Source organism: Scardinius erythrophthalmus (genome assembly GCF_964197995.2).
Source record: "Scardinius erythrophthalmus genome assembly, chromosome: 20".
Lineage (NCBI taxonomy): Eukaryota > Metazoa > Chordata > Actinopteri > Cypriniformes > Leuciscidae > Scardinius > Scardinius erythrophthalmus.
Genome location: NC_138240.1, coordinates 15,086,096 through 15,102,840, shown reverse-complemented (window position 1 = coordinate 15,102,840; position 16,745 = coordinate 15,086,096). Strand labels below are relative to the sequence as shown.

At 38.4% G+C, this 16,745-nt stretch overlaps 1 protein-coding gene across 3 annotated transcripts in view; it reads right to left on the bottom strand.

Moving 5' to 3' along the window:
- Positions 1-16,745, bottom strand: part of ifrd2 (interferon-related developmental regulator 2) — a 104,020-nt gene that overhangs the window by 7,087 nt on the left and 80,188 nt on the right. For all 3 annotated transcript variants that reach the window (XM_081349801.1, XM_081349802.1, XM_081349800.1), the window contains 3 exons: positions 3,951-4,108; positions 3,799-3,852; positions 3,527-3,705 (listed from right to left, as the gene is read on the bottom strand). In XM_081349801.1, coding sequence (XP_081205927.1) covers positions 3,527-3,705; positions 3,799-3,852; positions 3,951-4,108 — 391 coding nt within the window. The remainder of the gene's footprint in view (positions 1-3,526; positions 3,706-3,798; positions 3,853-3,950; positions 4,109-16,745) is intronic.

The window sequence follows — 16,745 nt, the reverse complement described above, 5'->3', positions numbered from 1 at the left end:
GACCTGAGCTAATTTACTAAACCAACTCACACCTCTCCTTTCTTTCTTTTCATCCATGATGACATTAAGTCACGTACCGTTACCTGTTGTTTCTGGCGTTTCATCGCTGTCTGTGCTGCAACCGCTAAGTTACTCGCTCATTAGAACATTCAGTGAGCTATTTTACACAGGCTCGGTCCTGCTCCTCCGTGTCAATGACGGCGTGCGGTTAAACATCATAACAAACGAATTTTAGTGGGGGTGGGAAGGACAACGGGATTTTGGAAAGTGTCCTGTCCCCATAGGAAATTACGCCCGTGCAGGACATCATCCAAAGCTTCATGAACTAGCGCTCCTTTCCCCGACAACGCTAACGTGACGTATAAATCTCAATCACACTGTGTTGCCAGGCCCCGCCCTGCTCTGCTTCTGATAGGCTTGTAACGTTAGTAGAGCTGCGTTTCTTTCATATGATTGGTAGGTGAAATCAATTGACTCGAAAATATTGAACCGCATGCAAGATTCAAATTTATTTTTTTTCTTCATCACGGCCGCACGCCGGAGATCCGGCACGGTGCCGGAATACTTTAAGCCCTGCATAAAGAAAGATTCAATCGTAATAACAAAGAAACTTTTCTAAAGACCGTCAGTTCACTTCAGATACGTTAATACAGTATAAAAACACGCGCGCCGCGAGAAAAAAGACACTCTCACCCCCACACGTCTCGTGCCCATTCTAGTCAATGCTTGTGTTTCAGATCGAAGCTTCCCAGAAGCGGCTCTCCGCGCCGCTTCGCTAAATATAGGCGCCTAGTCTATTTTGACGCACCGCGTGGAGGACGGAATAAAACCTTGTCGCAGCTGTAATGCGCCGCAGACGTGTGTTGTAAATGAGGGGTGAGACTGTGTCGCGCAGCGCCGCGTTCCGATTAAAGCGACATACACCGGTATTGCGGTATATTAAAAATTCATATCGTAACAAAAATAAACACCGGTATTCGGTATGAACCGGTAAACCGCCCAGCACTACCAGATACTACTGAAAAGACCGGGTAGAAAACATGTTCTTTTAACAGAAAAGCTCTGATTAGTAACCATTGTAACGGGTGCGCACGCTTTCGCGCGTTCTTCTATGACGTGAAGCGCGAGGTGCACTCAACGTTACGCGACTAATTTTTAATTAGTCTACATTAGTAACAGTTAATTTTGTTACGGTCTGAATTTAATCATAGAAAAGGCAAAAAAAATGTAAGACCTTTGTAACGAAATCCAAGACTTTGTATACCAAATTCAAGGCTTTTAAGGCCTTAATTTGAGATTATCAAATTCAAGACTTTTTCAATGCTTTTAAGACCCCGCGGGTACCCTGCAGAGGGAGTGTAGAGTAACACACACTCGCTCTTACGATCAAAAGCGCAGAGATAGATTTATGTTTACAAACATAGTATCCTCTGTTCTCTGCTTATAACTTGTGGTGAAAAGATGACAAACATAGATGCACTACGTGTTCTGTTTCACATTGGCCGCTCAAGCAAAGCTAGAGCAACATGCGGCCATTGTGCTTTCAAACTGGCGGCGTTTGTCACATTACGATCGAGAATCCAACTCGCGCTCAAACTGATATGGTAAAACTGACGACATTTACCGTCTTTAAAATTGCTTTGGAAGCTGAAGCTTGCGATATGGTAAGAAGCGTAACATTTCCGACACACGTTCGAGGTGTTCGGCCAATCACAATGCACTAGGTCAGCTGGCCAATCAGAGCACACTACGCTTTTCGTAAGGAGGGGCTTTGTAGAAATCGATCCGTTAAGAAAGAGGTAGGCTTACCCTCACGTGACGTTGCAGTTATTCACAATCACAAAAGTTTTTTTATTTGCATTGCCTTGCTGGTTACATTTTTTATTCACGCACTGTTCTGACATGTGGTTTTTTTGAGTGTGTACATCCGAATCGCGCACACACTAAAAGCCTCTCAAACAGCATGTGAGTACTAAACTAAGTTATCTTTTGCATCTTACTGCGCTTACTGGTTTACATAAACAACCGTTATGCCTTTAGTGAACAAATATTTGGGATACATGTCCATATATTAAAGGATAATTCCGGTATTTAGCACTTTGAGTCTATTTTCTAGTTTGTTTTGGATGAACTAGAGTGGTGGACACAGAAATTTTGACGATGGGTCCTGTCTCGACTTTTTGACTCTTTTAGAATCGCCTTTGAGCGCTTCAGAGTGGCAGTCTACCGACATGCACAAACATGTCCTTAAAACAACCCGTTACGTTCGTTTTCAAAACTGTGCAACTCACCAAGTGGTTAAATACCGGAATTATCCTTTAAGAGGAGTATCTTAAATATAAAGTGTGTAATCTTAAAGTGACAGCAGCCTAAAGGACCCGATATACTTCAAGCGAAATCGAAGAACGAACTACTGTAACGTCATTTTGAACAAAATCAGGCCAAAACGAACTTTCTGGAAAAGTTCGCAACAGCTGGTAAACACCTTATCATTGGTCTGTGGCGATTACATAATAGGTAGGTGTGCACCGAGGCTTGTTTATTTCTCCTGTTCAGTCCGTTGAGGTTAGACGTCCGCGAGTGAAGACATTAACACAGTGGAGAGCTGCTTTATAGTTGTAAATCTGATGAAAACAGACCCTCACACTGCTTTTCATTTTTAATAAGGTAAAGCTGCTTGATTTTAAGCAATCTATTGTATAAAGTGTTATATAAATAAATGTGACATGACTTTACTTAGTGTGCCGAAATGCAGAGCTCGTGCAAACATTTCCAAGTTGCTATGATCTCAATTTTGTTGTGTGTTTATTTTGTTATTGAGGGGAAAGCACGCAGCACATATTTACATACCCATCTAAACGTTGCTCTCTATAATCCATGGTCATGCATTTCAAACTTTGTTTTACCTCTAAGCAAAGAACAAAAAGAACTTTGGCGTGAGTATATCAGGGCCTTAATAAATCTGATGCCGCTCGTCATTAATGTTAATCAAACAACAATAGACTAAAATAATTTCTTTACTGAAAAATTGACAAAAAACTTAACTAAATAACTTCAGTAGCTTTAATAAGAATCACTGTATATATAATTTATACAGTGAAGTCTATGTAGTGTTTTATTTTTACATTTGTTTATTCAATTTCTTGTATACTACTGTTAAATACACCAACTGTGTAAAAAAGCACTGTTTATTTCATTTGTATATTGTATTGTATTTATAATGTGCATCTTTGTTCTTGTTTTAATAAAGATAAAATAATGAAAACAGATTTTCATCTTCGCCCACCCCTACTTTGGCCTAAATGGTTTTATATTGTGTTACCTTGTAAGACTACATTTTTAAAACAGGGAAATTAGTTGGATGTTCTGCTCAGTTACTTGCAAAATAATAAAACCAAAATGAAAAAATCATGATAACATCATGAATGGTGATTGTCCTGAAAAAAATTGTGATATGATATTTTTTCCCCGTTATTAAGTTTGTAGAGTTTGTACACAAATGTGTTTTCTTGCATGTCAAACTCACTGGTTGAGAATGGTGTCGATGCGTGACGCAGGGCAGAGGGTGCAGAGCAGAGCCCAAGCCTGTAGGGCGGCGCTGTGTAGCGCAGGGGTCCCAGCTTTGACAGAGGGCAGAGTGCCATCACCCAGGGGATATGCGGCCACAAACACGCTCTCCAAATGTCCAAGAGATTTTATCAGGTCCTGAAAAACACAGGAGGAAAAAAAACAGCTGATACTTCTACAAAGATGCAGATCTATAAATATGAATATGCTTTTTACAAGATCTGACCGTACCTCTGGATCGTCTGAGGCAGACACATAGCAGCAAATACCTAGAGCTCGAGCGCACTGACAAAAGATAGATATATAGTTAAACAATCACATTTTAAAAGTCAATGTAATAGATCTAATAAGAGTTTATAGACATATTTTGAGGCATCACTCACACTCTGTCGCGCTGAAAGGCTGGCACAGCTGTCAATCAGGATGGAGCTGAGGATGGGTCGGAGCATCTTGAAGCCCTCCTCACCTTCGACTCCACCCCCGAGCTGCCCACACAAGAGAGCGCCCACTGTTGCAGCAGCCGCCTGCTCCTCTCCTCCACCTAGAGGGAATGAGACTTTACTCAGCAAGTCAACCCAGTTCATTTTCCAAGTGGGAGAAACAACAGATACATGTCCATGTGCAGCTTGGGATTTCTCCCCACATAAATAATCACACACTGCAAGCGTCAGTACAACAAAAGCTTCTACAGCAGAGATGTTTAACCCTCAGAGAGTCTTCGGTCACTTCTGACCGAAAAATTTTCTGTTTTGAATTTTAAAAAATCACAGCTTCATCAGAAGGTTATGATACTTGGTGACTTTTATGGCATTAGGTATGTGTATGAAAAAAAAAAATTGAGGTCATGATCCGAGCATGCTAAGTGGTCGTAAAAAAAATAGTCACACTCAGTGCCTTCGGTCAAAAATGACCGACCCATAGGAAATGAATGGGAAATTTACAAAAACACAAAAATTCTCTGAATTTTTGTCTGTACAATCTACAAATCGGCCACGATTCTAAAAAAAAGTACACCGCAGTAAAGGGGTGACACTCTACAACATCAAGAGTGCAAAAAATTCACACCCACCCACACACACACACACATAGAAACACACTTTTATACACATACACACCAATAAATTCAGATTACAAAAAATCTGTTTTGAATTTTTAAAAATCACAGCTTCATTGGAATGTTACGAAACTTTATGACTTTTCTGGCATTAGGTATGTGAACACAGAAAAAAATTGAGGTAATGATCCGAGCATGCTAAGTGGTTGTAAAAAAAATAGTCACACTCATGGTCTTCGGTCAAAAATGACCCCCATAGGAAATGAATGGGAAATTGACAAAAACACAAAAATTCGCTACAAATCGGCCACGATGCAGAAAAAAAGTGCTCAGCAATGAAGGGGTGAAACTCTAAAACATCAAGAGTGAAAAACATAACATAATTAATAATTATAATTAATATATATATATATATAATTAATATAATAATTATTAAAATTATTAAAATAATAATTAATAAAATGTTATAAACCTTGGCAAAAAGTATTATTTGAGAATTTCTAAAAAAATACAATCAATCCACATCTTAAAAGTAAGTAATTTGGTCCAAAAACAACTAGAATTCACAAGCATCTCCATTTAGAGCTATTACAGGCATCTAGTGGTAAACCCATGCAATAACATGATTTATTTAATTTTATGTTTAATAAATTGATTTATTTTTTTTATTTTTTATTTTTTTTCTGAAAGCCTAGTCTCTATTTTAACCGAAAATACCGCATAGAAAAATAAAAATAAAAAATAATAATAATAAAAAAAAAAACATTATTTTCAATGGCAAAAAATGGACTATAAATATTGCATAAATATTAATAAGTTCAATCAAATTGTCTCAAAATACTAATTTAAAAAGAATAAATATTATAGAACAAAAATAAATTGCATTGGTTTTTACTGGGATGGAGGAAGTTTCATTTTTAGGTGTCCGGTCACTTCTGACCGGGAAGGCACTGAGTGTGACTGCTAAATAGGGGTGCACGATATATCGGCCGCCGATATAATATCGGCCGATATGGTCATTTTTTTTTACACATCGGTATCGGTCCGATGTCAAAATAGGGCCGATGTGAACAGGCCGATATTTGACGTGTGAAGTTGAAGATGAAGTTACTGATGCTGACTCGTGATCTTAGCAGTAGTGAACGCGCCTGAGAGAAATACACATTTCATACAGATGACATAAGCAGAGAACAGTCTGTTTTCTTTCTTGTTCTGTTTAAAAATAGATGTTTCAAGCTTTCTATATAGGCTATGTCTCAGGTCTGTGAGGCAGGTAGGTTTCGGTTCATTTGAGACGCGCTTCAATTCACGCGCCGTCGCCTCAATGTCCTGATTAAATATTTTCTAATATTTACTTCTTGTTTATTTTTGATGAAACATTGATCAAAATTAAGATACAATTAATACAAAACGAAATTAAATTTAAAGTCAGGCTTTGTGCTTTCTGTTTGAGGTCTCTGTGAAAGTTTTAAAGCAGTCTTTTAGTGCCGCACGGACGTCCGTAGGCTAATGGAGAACTGTCCCGTCAGTAACATTGTTAACGCAGTCCAGTGCGACTTATGTTTTTTCCTTCTTCATGACACATTTTTGATTGATCGTTTTTTGACTCGTAGATATTTGAATATATTGTTTGATATTCGATACCCGTTCGGATTTGATTTTTCTCAAAAGTGACAGCACGTGTGATTTGTGGATTACTGATAAGCGCGAGTGGAGAAACAGGGGTTTATATATTCATTCTCAGTGTTGAGAAACGTAGCCTTCATGTGTTACGTTATTGTGTTAATAATAACTAAAGTAGCCTACCTAATTATGTTACATATTTATTTTGTATGAAAACTAGCGCGTTCGTTACTTATGTATTAAAAAGTAGGCGTTGTATCAGTGCTGCGCGAGCTCTCCCTCACAAACACGGACGCGCGCACACAGAGAGAGAAGATAATTGTAAAATGAAAAATTGACGGGCTAAGTTTAAATTTTGTTCTTGCTTGTTTTTTTTCTATCAAAATGTCAAAGCATTTTGTATTATCCATCCGTGTTTTTAAAATTCGTTAAATGACGGACGTTTTACTGTTAACAGCCCATAGCCTATGTCGGATTCGTCTTAAATAGCCTGTTATTATTTTTAGAATAAGTGATTCGTTATGCTATTATTGGACTCCTGTCTATTCATTGTCAACTGTTTTCTATAAATATGTTTGTATTGGCTAACATTTATTCAGCTAATACGTGTCCTGTTTAAAATGTGCAATGTTCAAAGGCAAAGACAGCACGTCAGAAATAGAAGCCCTTTTCCCTGTGGTATTTAGTATCATATTTGGATATTGGAATAATAAATTAAGTAGCCTATCTTAATTGTACACAATGTTCCTGTTTTTTTTTTTCCTGTTTTCTAAGGGTTTCTTAATTTTAGACATGTTGACCAGCACACATTAGGCTATATGCAATGCAATAAAATGCATGTGTGTCGTATGTGTGACATATTTTGCATACAGGTAAAGGTGCCCAATATCAGTCATTTCTAAAGTAAAAAAAAAAAGTGTTTTGGAAAATAGCTCTTTATTTGATAATCATTAAAATTTGTTTTCTATACAGAGATATCGACATCGGTAAATATCGGTATCGGCCATAACAGCAATATTAATATCGGTTATCGGTATCGGCCACAATTTTCACATCGGTGCATCCCTACTGCTAAACGAAGACTCTCTGAGGGTTAAACCAGGGACTGCGGACCAAAGTTGGCCAGTGATGGCCTTTGATTTGGCCCGCTATAGGGTGTGTGAGTGGGGGTGACGACATATCTTAATTATTATTTTTTTTTTTTACTTTTATTATTGCATTGAAATATAAGTGAATTTTATATAATAAAAAGAAATATAATAATAATAATAAAAAATGTATATAAAAATGTAATATGGTATACTTTTGGCACACTGTCCTCAATCGATTTTGATTTTTGGCCCCTTGTATATATTAAAATTACAGTGGTTATAACTTTCTGATATCTAAGTGTAAGAGCAAGTGTAAGAGCAAGCAGAATGGTTTATCTTTCTTGTTTTATGAGATCAAAACGCATGTTTTGTTGTTTTTTGCCTATCATAATTATTATTTTTAATTATGTTTTTTATTATATGAATAGTTTATCTTTTGTGAATAAGTACAAGCAGCACTGTCAACAGGAAAAATACATACAAATAATGTAAAATAAAATAATATTTTTTATTACAGTGCTTGTACTTAAATTCTTACAATCATGTTTTATTAATTCACAAAAGATAAACAAGTATTTATGTAAAAAAATAATAATAATAAATATAGCTGCAAGCAGCCATTACCGGGGCCAAGCAGAATAAGACGACAAGACATGCCAACATGTCTGAAAGTGTCAGACCAACTGCAACAACGAGCAATTAAAGACATTTAAAGAGGATTTTAGGCGAAATGGCTGAAAAATCATGTAAAAAGTGATTCAAAATATGATTTAATGGATTGTCACTTTTGACCAAAAGGTGGCGCTGTTACGAAATTGATGTGGTGTGGTCAGAGTAAGGAGACAGTGACACATACAAAGTTTTGTGTCAATATGTCGAGGCATTGCAGATATAAAGCCTGAATAGTCATTTTGGCATCATGCCTCAACTTTGCTGCTGTGCTATACGAAAACGGTTTCATCAATCGACACGAAATCCATAACTTTTTGTCGGCACAGTCTGGAGATGATACGATTCGATTTTGGTGAAAATCGGACAAACGGTCTAGGAGGAGTTCGAAAAAGTAGGTTTTGAATGAAAATCAAGATGGCGGACAGGAAGTTTGGCCAAATAAGGAAAACTTGGTATCTATGTTCTCGGCTTGACCCAAGGAATCTATTAAGACCCGTGGCATTTCAATAGCCAGATTTATTCAAAAGTTATTAGCCTTTTTGGAAATTTTGTTATAACTTTTGACCACTAGGTGGCGCTGTCTTGAAATATTTTGGTTGCCTTCAGGGGATGGTGCTGATGACACAATCTGAGTTTCGTAATATTACACCAATGCATTTGTTTAGTATAGCATTTTATTTCACAAAACTGTATTGAAGTCAATGGGAATTTCATATTTTGTTCAATTATAGCGCCACCAAGAGGCTCAGTCCCACAATTTTTTTTACGTGTCCTCAGAGTGAGCCCATACATATGTGTGTCAATTTTGTTGAAAATATCTCAATTCGCTTCGGAGTTATAGACATTTATATGAAAAAACACGAAAAAAATGACTGACACATGACTTTGATTGGAAATTAGTACCCCTAAACATCAATATTTTCGCATTTGGGCATTGGCGTATAGCTATCGACCTATGTTTCCAAACTTCTGACGGTGGTTTCGTCTCGATCGGACTAGCGGTTTCAAAGATATAGCCAAATGTTTTTTAAGCGCTAAATCACAACGTTACACAAACCGTAAGGCAAAACCTAGCATGTTTGGTATCGTAGGACTCGGCAACGATTCAGGAGTCTAAAAAGATGAGTTTCGTGAAAATAAGTCGACCACACCCAAAGTTATAAGCATTTGAAAAAAAAAATTCACCACTAGGTGGCGCTGTTTCGAAACTTCTCAGGCTCATTCAGGGCATTGTGCTGATGACCCATACCACGTTTCGTAACAATCCGTTCATGCGTTCATAAAATACAGAATTTTAGCACAAAATTCAAAATGGCCGACAGCCAAAATGACCGATATGGTCAAATTGGATATCAGTCGACTCGGCATGTTGCCCTGAATCTAACGAGACCAATTGTATGATTTTTGGACAAACTGTTCAGAAGTTATAAGCAAAAATAGCCATTTTTCATATCTCCGGACCAGTAGGTGGCGCTGCGCCGAAACACAGCATGTAGCCTCAGGTCATGCTTGTGAGTACATGTACCAAGTTTGGTCTGAATACGATAAACCGTTGCGGAGATACGGCCTTACGACTGTTTTTGCTAGCGCTACGTAAAATGTATTTGTGCGTTTATCGAAAACGGTTTGACGAATCCATTTGAATTCCATAACTTTTTGTCAGCACTACCTGAAGATGATCTGGTTCAATTTTCGTGCAAATCGGACAAACCGTCTAGGACGAGTTCGAAAAAGTAGCTTTTTTTGAAAATTCAAGATGGCGGCCATATTTTTATGACGGAAAATGACGTCATAGGGTGCAATCGAATCGCCATGAGCTCAGGAATCAGAGAAAAAAAGAATTTCGCTGATTGGCCTTACGGTTCAAAAGTTATTAGCAAAGTAAAAGTGAAACTTTGGACAGGTGGTGGCGCTAGAGGGAATGACTTAGAAACACCAAAATTGGTGTATTTAATGTTGAGACGGTCCTCTATCAGAATGTCAAACCAAAACAACTTTCCCGCAATCGGTTCTATGGGCTGCCATAGACTCCCATGGCGGAAGAATAATAATAATAATAAATATAGCTGCAAGCAGCAATTATCGGGGCCAAGCGCAAGCAGATGACAGGATATGCCAACATGGCTGAAGGTGTCAGACCATCTGCAACAATGAGCAATTAAATACATTTAAAGAGGATTTTAGGCGAAATGGCTGAAAAATCATATAAAAAGTCATTCAAAATATGATTTAATGGATTATCACTTTCGACCAATAGGTGGCGCAGTTACAAATGTGATGTGATGTGGTCAGAGTGAAGTGACAATGACACATACAAAGTTTGGTGTCAATATGTCAAGGCATTGCAGAGATAAAGCCTGAATAGTGCTTTTAGCATCATGCCTCAAGTTTGCTGCTACGCTATACGAAAACGGTTTCGTCTATAGACACGAAATCCATAACTTTTAGTCAGCACAGTCTGGAGATGATACGATTCGATTTTGGTGAAAATCGGACAAACGGTCTAGGAGGAGTTCGAAAAAGTAGGTTTTGAATGAAAATCAAGATGGCGGACAGGAAGTTTGGCCAAATAAGGAAAACTTGGTATCTATGTTCTCGGCTTGACCCAAGGAATCTATTAAGACCAGTGGCATTTCAGTAGTCAGATTTATTCAAAAGTTATTAGCCTTTATGGAAATGTTGTTATAACTTTTGACCACTAGGTGGCACTGTCTTGAAATATTTTGGGTACCTTCAGGGAATGGTGCTGATGGCACATTTTGAGTTTCGTAATATTACACCAATGCATTTGTTTAGTATAGCATTTTATTTCACAAAACTGTATTGAAGTCAATGGGAATTTCATGTTTTGTTCTATTATAGCGCTACCAAGAGGCTGAGTCCCACCATTTTTTTTACATGTCCTCAGAGTGAGCTCGTACATATGTGTGTCGATTTTGGTGAAAATATCTCAATTCGCTTCGGAGTTATAGACATTTATATGAAAAAACACGTAAAAAATGACTGACACATGACTTTGATTGGAATTTACTACCCCTAAACATCAATATTTTCGCATTTGGGCATTGGCATATAGCTATCGACCTATGTTTCCAAACTTCTGAAGGTGGTTTCGTCTCGATCGGACTAGCGGTTTCGAAGATATAGCCAAATGTTTTTTAAGCGCTAAATCACAACGCTACACAAACCGTAAGGCAAAACCTAGCATGTTTGGTATCGTGGGACTCAGCAACGATTCAGGACTCTAATGAGATGAGTCTCGTGAAAATAAGTCGACCACACCCAAAGTTATAAGCATTTGGAAGCATTTGGGGAAAAAAATTCACCACTAGGTGGCACTGTTTCGAAACTTCTCAGGCTCCTTCAGGGCATCGTGCTGATGATCCATTCCGAGTTTTGTAACGATACATTCACGCGTTCATAAAATACAGCATTTTAGCACATAATTCAAAATGGCCGACAGCCAAAATGGCTGATCGGGGAAAATTGGATATCAGTCGACTCAGCATGATGCCCTGAATCTAACGAGACCACTTTTATGATTTTTGGACAAACCATTCAGAAGTTATAAGCAAAAATAGCCATTTTTCATATCTCCGGACCAGTAGGTGGCACTGTGCCGAAACGCAGCATGTTGCCTCAGGTCATGCTTTTGATGAGATGTACCAAGTTTGGTCTTAATATGATAAAGTGTTGAGGAGATACTGGCTTGTGTCTGTTTTCGCAAGCGCTACGTAAAATTTGTTTGCGCGGTATTCGAGAACGGTTTGATGAATCAACACGAATTCCATAACTTTTTGTCGGCATGGTCTGATGATGATCTGATTCAATTTTCGTGGAAATTGGAGCAACGGCCTAGGAGGAGTTTGAAAAAGTAGGTTTTTCGGAAAATTCAAAATGGCGGAAAAATTATTATGACGAAAAATGACGTCATAGGGTGCAATCGAATCGCCCTGAGCTCAGAAATCAGAGGAAAAAAGAATTTTGTTTCTAGCCCTTGTGGTTCAAAAGTTATTAGCAGAAACATGAGTGAAACTTTGGACAGTTGGTGGCGCTAGAGGGAATGACTTAGACACACCAAAATTGGTGTATTTAATGTTGGGACTGTCCTCTATCAGAATGTCAAACCATTACAACTTTCCCGCAATCGGTTCTATGGGCTGCCATAGACTCCCAGTCGGAACAATGAAGAATAATAATAATAATAAATATAGCTGCAAGCAGCAATTACCGGGGCCAAGCAGAATAAGACGACAAGACATGCCAACATGTCTGAAAGTGTCAGACCAACTGCAACAATGAGCAATTAAAGACATTTAAAGAGGATTTTAGGCGAAATGGCTGAAAAATCATGTAAAAAGTGATTCAAAATATGATTTAATGGATTGTCACTTTTGACCAAAAGGTGGCGCTGTTACGAAATTGATGTGGTGTGGTCAGAGTAAGGAGACAGTGACACATACAAAGTTTTGTGTCAATATGTCGAGGCATTGCAGATATAAAGCCTGAATAGTCATTTTGGCATCATGCCTCAACTTTGCTGCTGTGCTATACGAAAACGGTTTCATCAATCGACACGAAATCCATAACTTTTTGTCGGCACAGTCTGGAGATGATACGATTCGATTTTGGTGAAAATCGGACAAACGGTCTAGGAGGAGTTCGAAAAAGTAGGTTTTGAATGAAAATCAAGATGGCGGACAGGAAGTTTGGCCAAATAAGGAAAACTTGGTATCTATGTTCTCGGCTTGACCCAAGGAATCTATTAAGACCCGTGGCATTTCAATAGCCAGATTTATTCAAAAGTTATTAGCCTTTTTGGAAATTTTGTTATAACTTTTGACCACTAGGTGGCGCTGTCTTAAAATATTTTGGTTGCCTTCAGGGGATGGTGCTGATGACACAATCTGAGTTTCGTAATATTACACCAATGCATTTGTTTAGTATAGCATTTTATTTCACAAAACTGTATTGAAGTCAATGGGAATTTCATATTTTGTTCAATTATAGCGCCACCAAGAGGCTCAGTCCCACAATTTTTTTTACGTGTCCTCAGAGTGAGCCCATACATATGTGTGTCAATTTTGGTGAAAATATCTCAATTCGCTTCGGAGTTATAGACATTTATATGAAAAAACACGAAAAAAATGACTGACACATGACTTTGATTGGAAATTAGTACCCCTAAACATCAATATTTTCGCATTTGGGCATTGGCGTATAGCTATCGACCTATGTTTCCAAACTTCTGACGGTGGTTTCGTCTCGATCGGACTAGCGGTTTCAAAGATATAGCCAAATGTTTTTTAAGCGCTAAATCACAACGCTACACAAACCGTAAGGCAAAACCTAGCATGTTTGGTATCGTAGGACTCGGCAACGATTCAGGAGTCTAAAAAGATGAGTTTCGTGAAAATAAGTCGACCACACCCAAAGTTATAAGCATTTGAAAAAAAAAATTCACCACTAGGTGGCGCTGTTTCGAAACTTCTCAGGCTCATTCAGGGCATTGTGCTGATGACCCATACCACGTTTCGTAACAATCTGTTCATGCGTTCATAAAATACAGAATTTTAGCACAAAATTCAAAATGGCCGACAGCCAAAATGACCAATATGGTCAAATTGGATATCAGTCGACTCGGCATGTTGCCCTGAATCTAACGAGACCAATTGTATGATTTTTGGACAAACTGTTCAGAAGTTATAAGCAAAAATAGCCATTTTTCATAACTCCGGACCAGTAGGTGGCGCTGCGCCGAAACACAGCATGTAGCCTCAGGTCATGCTTGTGAGTACAAGTACCAAGTTTGGTCTGAATATGATAAACCGTTGCGGAGATACGGCCTTACGACTGTTTTTGCTAGCGCTACGTAAAATGTATTTGTGCGTTTATTGAAAACGGTTTGACGAATCCATTTGAATTCCATAACTTTTTGTCAGCACTACCTGAAGATGATCTGGTTCAATTTTCGTGCAAATCGGACAAACCGTCTAGGACGAGTTCGAAAAAGTAGCTTTTTTTGAAAATTCAAGATGGCGGCCATATTTTTATGACGGCAAATGACGTCATTGGGTGCAATCGAATCGCCATGAGCTCAGGAATCAGAGGAAAAAAGAATTTCGCTGATTGGCCTTACGGTTCAAAAGTTATTAGCAAAATAAAAGTGAAACTTTGGACAGGTGGTGGCGCTAGAGGGAATGACTTAGAAACACCAAAATTGGTGTATTTAATGTTGAGACGGTCCTCTATCAGAATGTCAAACCAAAACAACTTTCCCGCAATCGGTTCTATGGGCTGCCATAGACTCCCATGGCGGAAGAATAATAATAATAATAATAAATATAGCTGCAAGCAGCCATTACCGGGGCCAAGCAGAATAAGACGACAAGACATGCCGACATGTCTGAAAGTGTCAGACCAACTGCAACAATGAGCAATTAAAGACATTTAAAGAGGATTTTAGGCAAAATGCCTGAAAAATCATAGAAACAATAATTAAAAATATGATTTGATGGATTATCACTTTCGACCAATAGGTGGCGCAGTTACAAAACTGATGTGATGTGGTCAGAGTGAAGTTACAATGACACATACAAAGTTTGGTGTCAATATGTCAAGGCATTGCAGAGATAAAGCCTTAATTAATGCTATTAGCATCATGCCTCAACTTTGCTGCTGCGCTATACGAAAACGGTTTCGTCTATCGACACGAAATCCATAACTTTTAGTCGGCACGGTCTGGAGATGATACGATTCGATTTTGGTGAAAATCGGACAAACGGTCTAGGAGGAGTTCGAAAAAGTAGGTTTTGAATGAAAATCAAGATGGCGGACAAGAAGTTTGACCAAATAAGGAAAATTTGGTATCTATGTTCTCGGCTTGACCCAAGGAATCTATTAAGACCAGTGACATTTACATAGGCCGATGTATTCAAAAGTTATTAGCAGTTTTGGAAATGTTGTTATAACTTTTGACCACTAGGTGGCGCTGTCTCTAAATATTTTGGGTACCTTCAGGGGATGGTGCTGATGGCACATTCTGAGTTTCGTAATATTACACCAATGCATTTGTTTAGTATAGCATTTTATTTCACAAAACTGCATTGAAGTCAATGGGAATTTCATGTTTTGTTCTATTATAGCGCCACCAAGAGGCTCAGTCCCACCATTTTTTTAATGTGTCCTCAGAGTGAGCCCATACATATATGTGTCGATTTTGGTGCAAAAATCTCAATTTGCTTCGGAGTTATAGACATTTATATGAAAAAACACGAAAAAAATGACTGACACATGACTTTGATTGAATATTACTACCCCTAAACATCAATATTTTCGCATTTGGGCATTGGCGTATAGCTATCGACCTATGTTTCCAAACTTCTGACGGTGGTTTCGTCTCGATCGGACTAGCGGTTTCAAAGATATAGCCAAATGTTTTTTAAGCGCTAAATCACAACGCTACACAAACCGTAAGGCGAAACCTAGCATGTTTGGTATCGTAGGACTCGGCAACGATTCAGGAGTCTAAAAAGATGAGTTTCGTGAAAATAAGTCGACCACACCCAAAGTTATAAGCATTTGAAAAAAAAAATTCACCACTAGGTGGCGCTGTTTCGAAACTTCTCAGGCTCATTCAGGGCATCGTGCTGATGACCCATACCACATTTCGTAACAATCCGTTCATGCGTTCATAAAATACAGAATTTTAGCACAAAATTCAAAATGGCCGACAGCCAAAATGACCGATATGGTCAAATTGGATATCAGTCGACTCGGCATGTTGCCCTGAATCTAACGAGACCAATTGTATGATTTTTGGACAAACTGTTCAGAAGTTATAAGCAAAAATAGCCATTTTTCATATCTCCGGACCAGTAGGTGGCGCTGCGCCGAAACGCAGCATGTAGCCTCAGGTCATGCTTGTGAGTACAAGTACCAAGTTTGGTCTGAATACGATAAACCGTTGCGGAGATACGGCCTTACGACTGTTTTTGCTAGCGCTACGTAAAATGTATTTGTGCGTTTATTGAAAACGGTTTGACGAATCCATTTGAATTCCATAACTTTTGGTCAGCACTACCTGAAGATGATCTGGTTCAATTTTCGTGCAAATCGGACAAACCGTCTAGGACGAGTTCGAAAAAGTAGCTTTTTTTGAAAATTCAAGATGGCGGCCATATTTTTATGACGGCAAATGACGTCATAGGGTGCAATCGAATCGCCATGAGCTCAGGAATCAGAGGAAAAAAGAATTTCGCTAATTGGCCTTACGGTTCAAAAGTTATTAGCAAAATAAAAGTGAAACTTTGGACAGGTGGTGGCGCTAGAGGGAATGACTTAGAAACACCAAAATTGGTGTATTTAATGTTGAGACGGTCCTCTATCAGAATGTCAAACCAAAACAACTTTCCCGCAATCGGTTCTATGGGCTGCCATAGACTCCCATGGCGGAAGAATAATAATAATAATAATAAATATAGCTGCAAGCAGCAATTACCGGGGCCAAGCAGAATAAGACGACAAGACATGCCAACATGTCTGAAAGTGTCAGACCAACTGCAACAATGAGCAATTAAAGACATTTAAAGAGGATTTTAGGCGAAATGGCTGAAAAATCATGTAAAAAGTGATTCAAAATATGATTTAATGGATTGTCACTTTTGACCAAAAGGTGGCGCTGTTACGAAATTGATGTGGTGTGGTCAGAGTAAGTAGACAGTGACACATACAAAGTT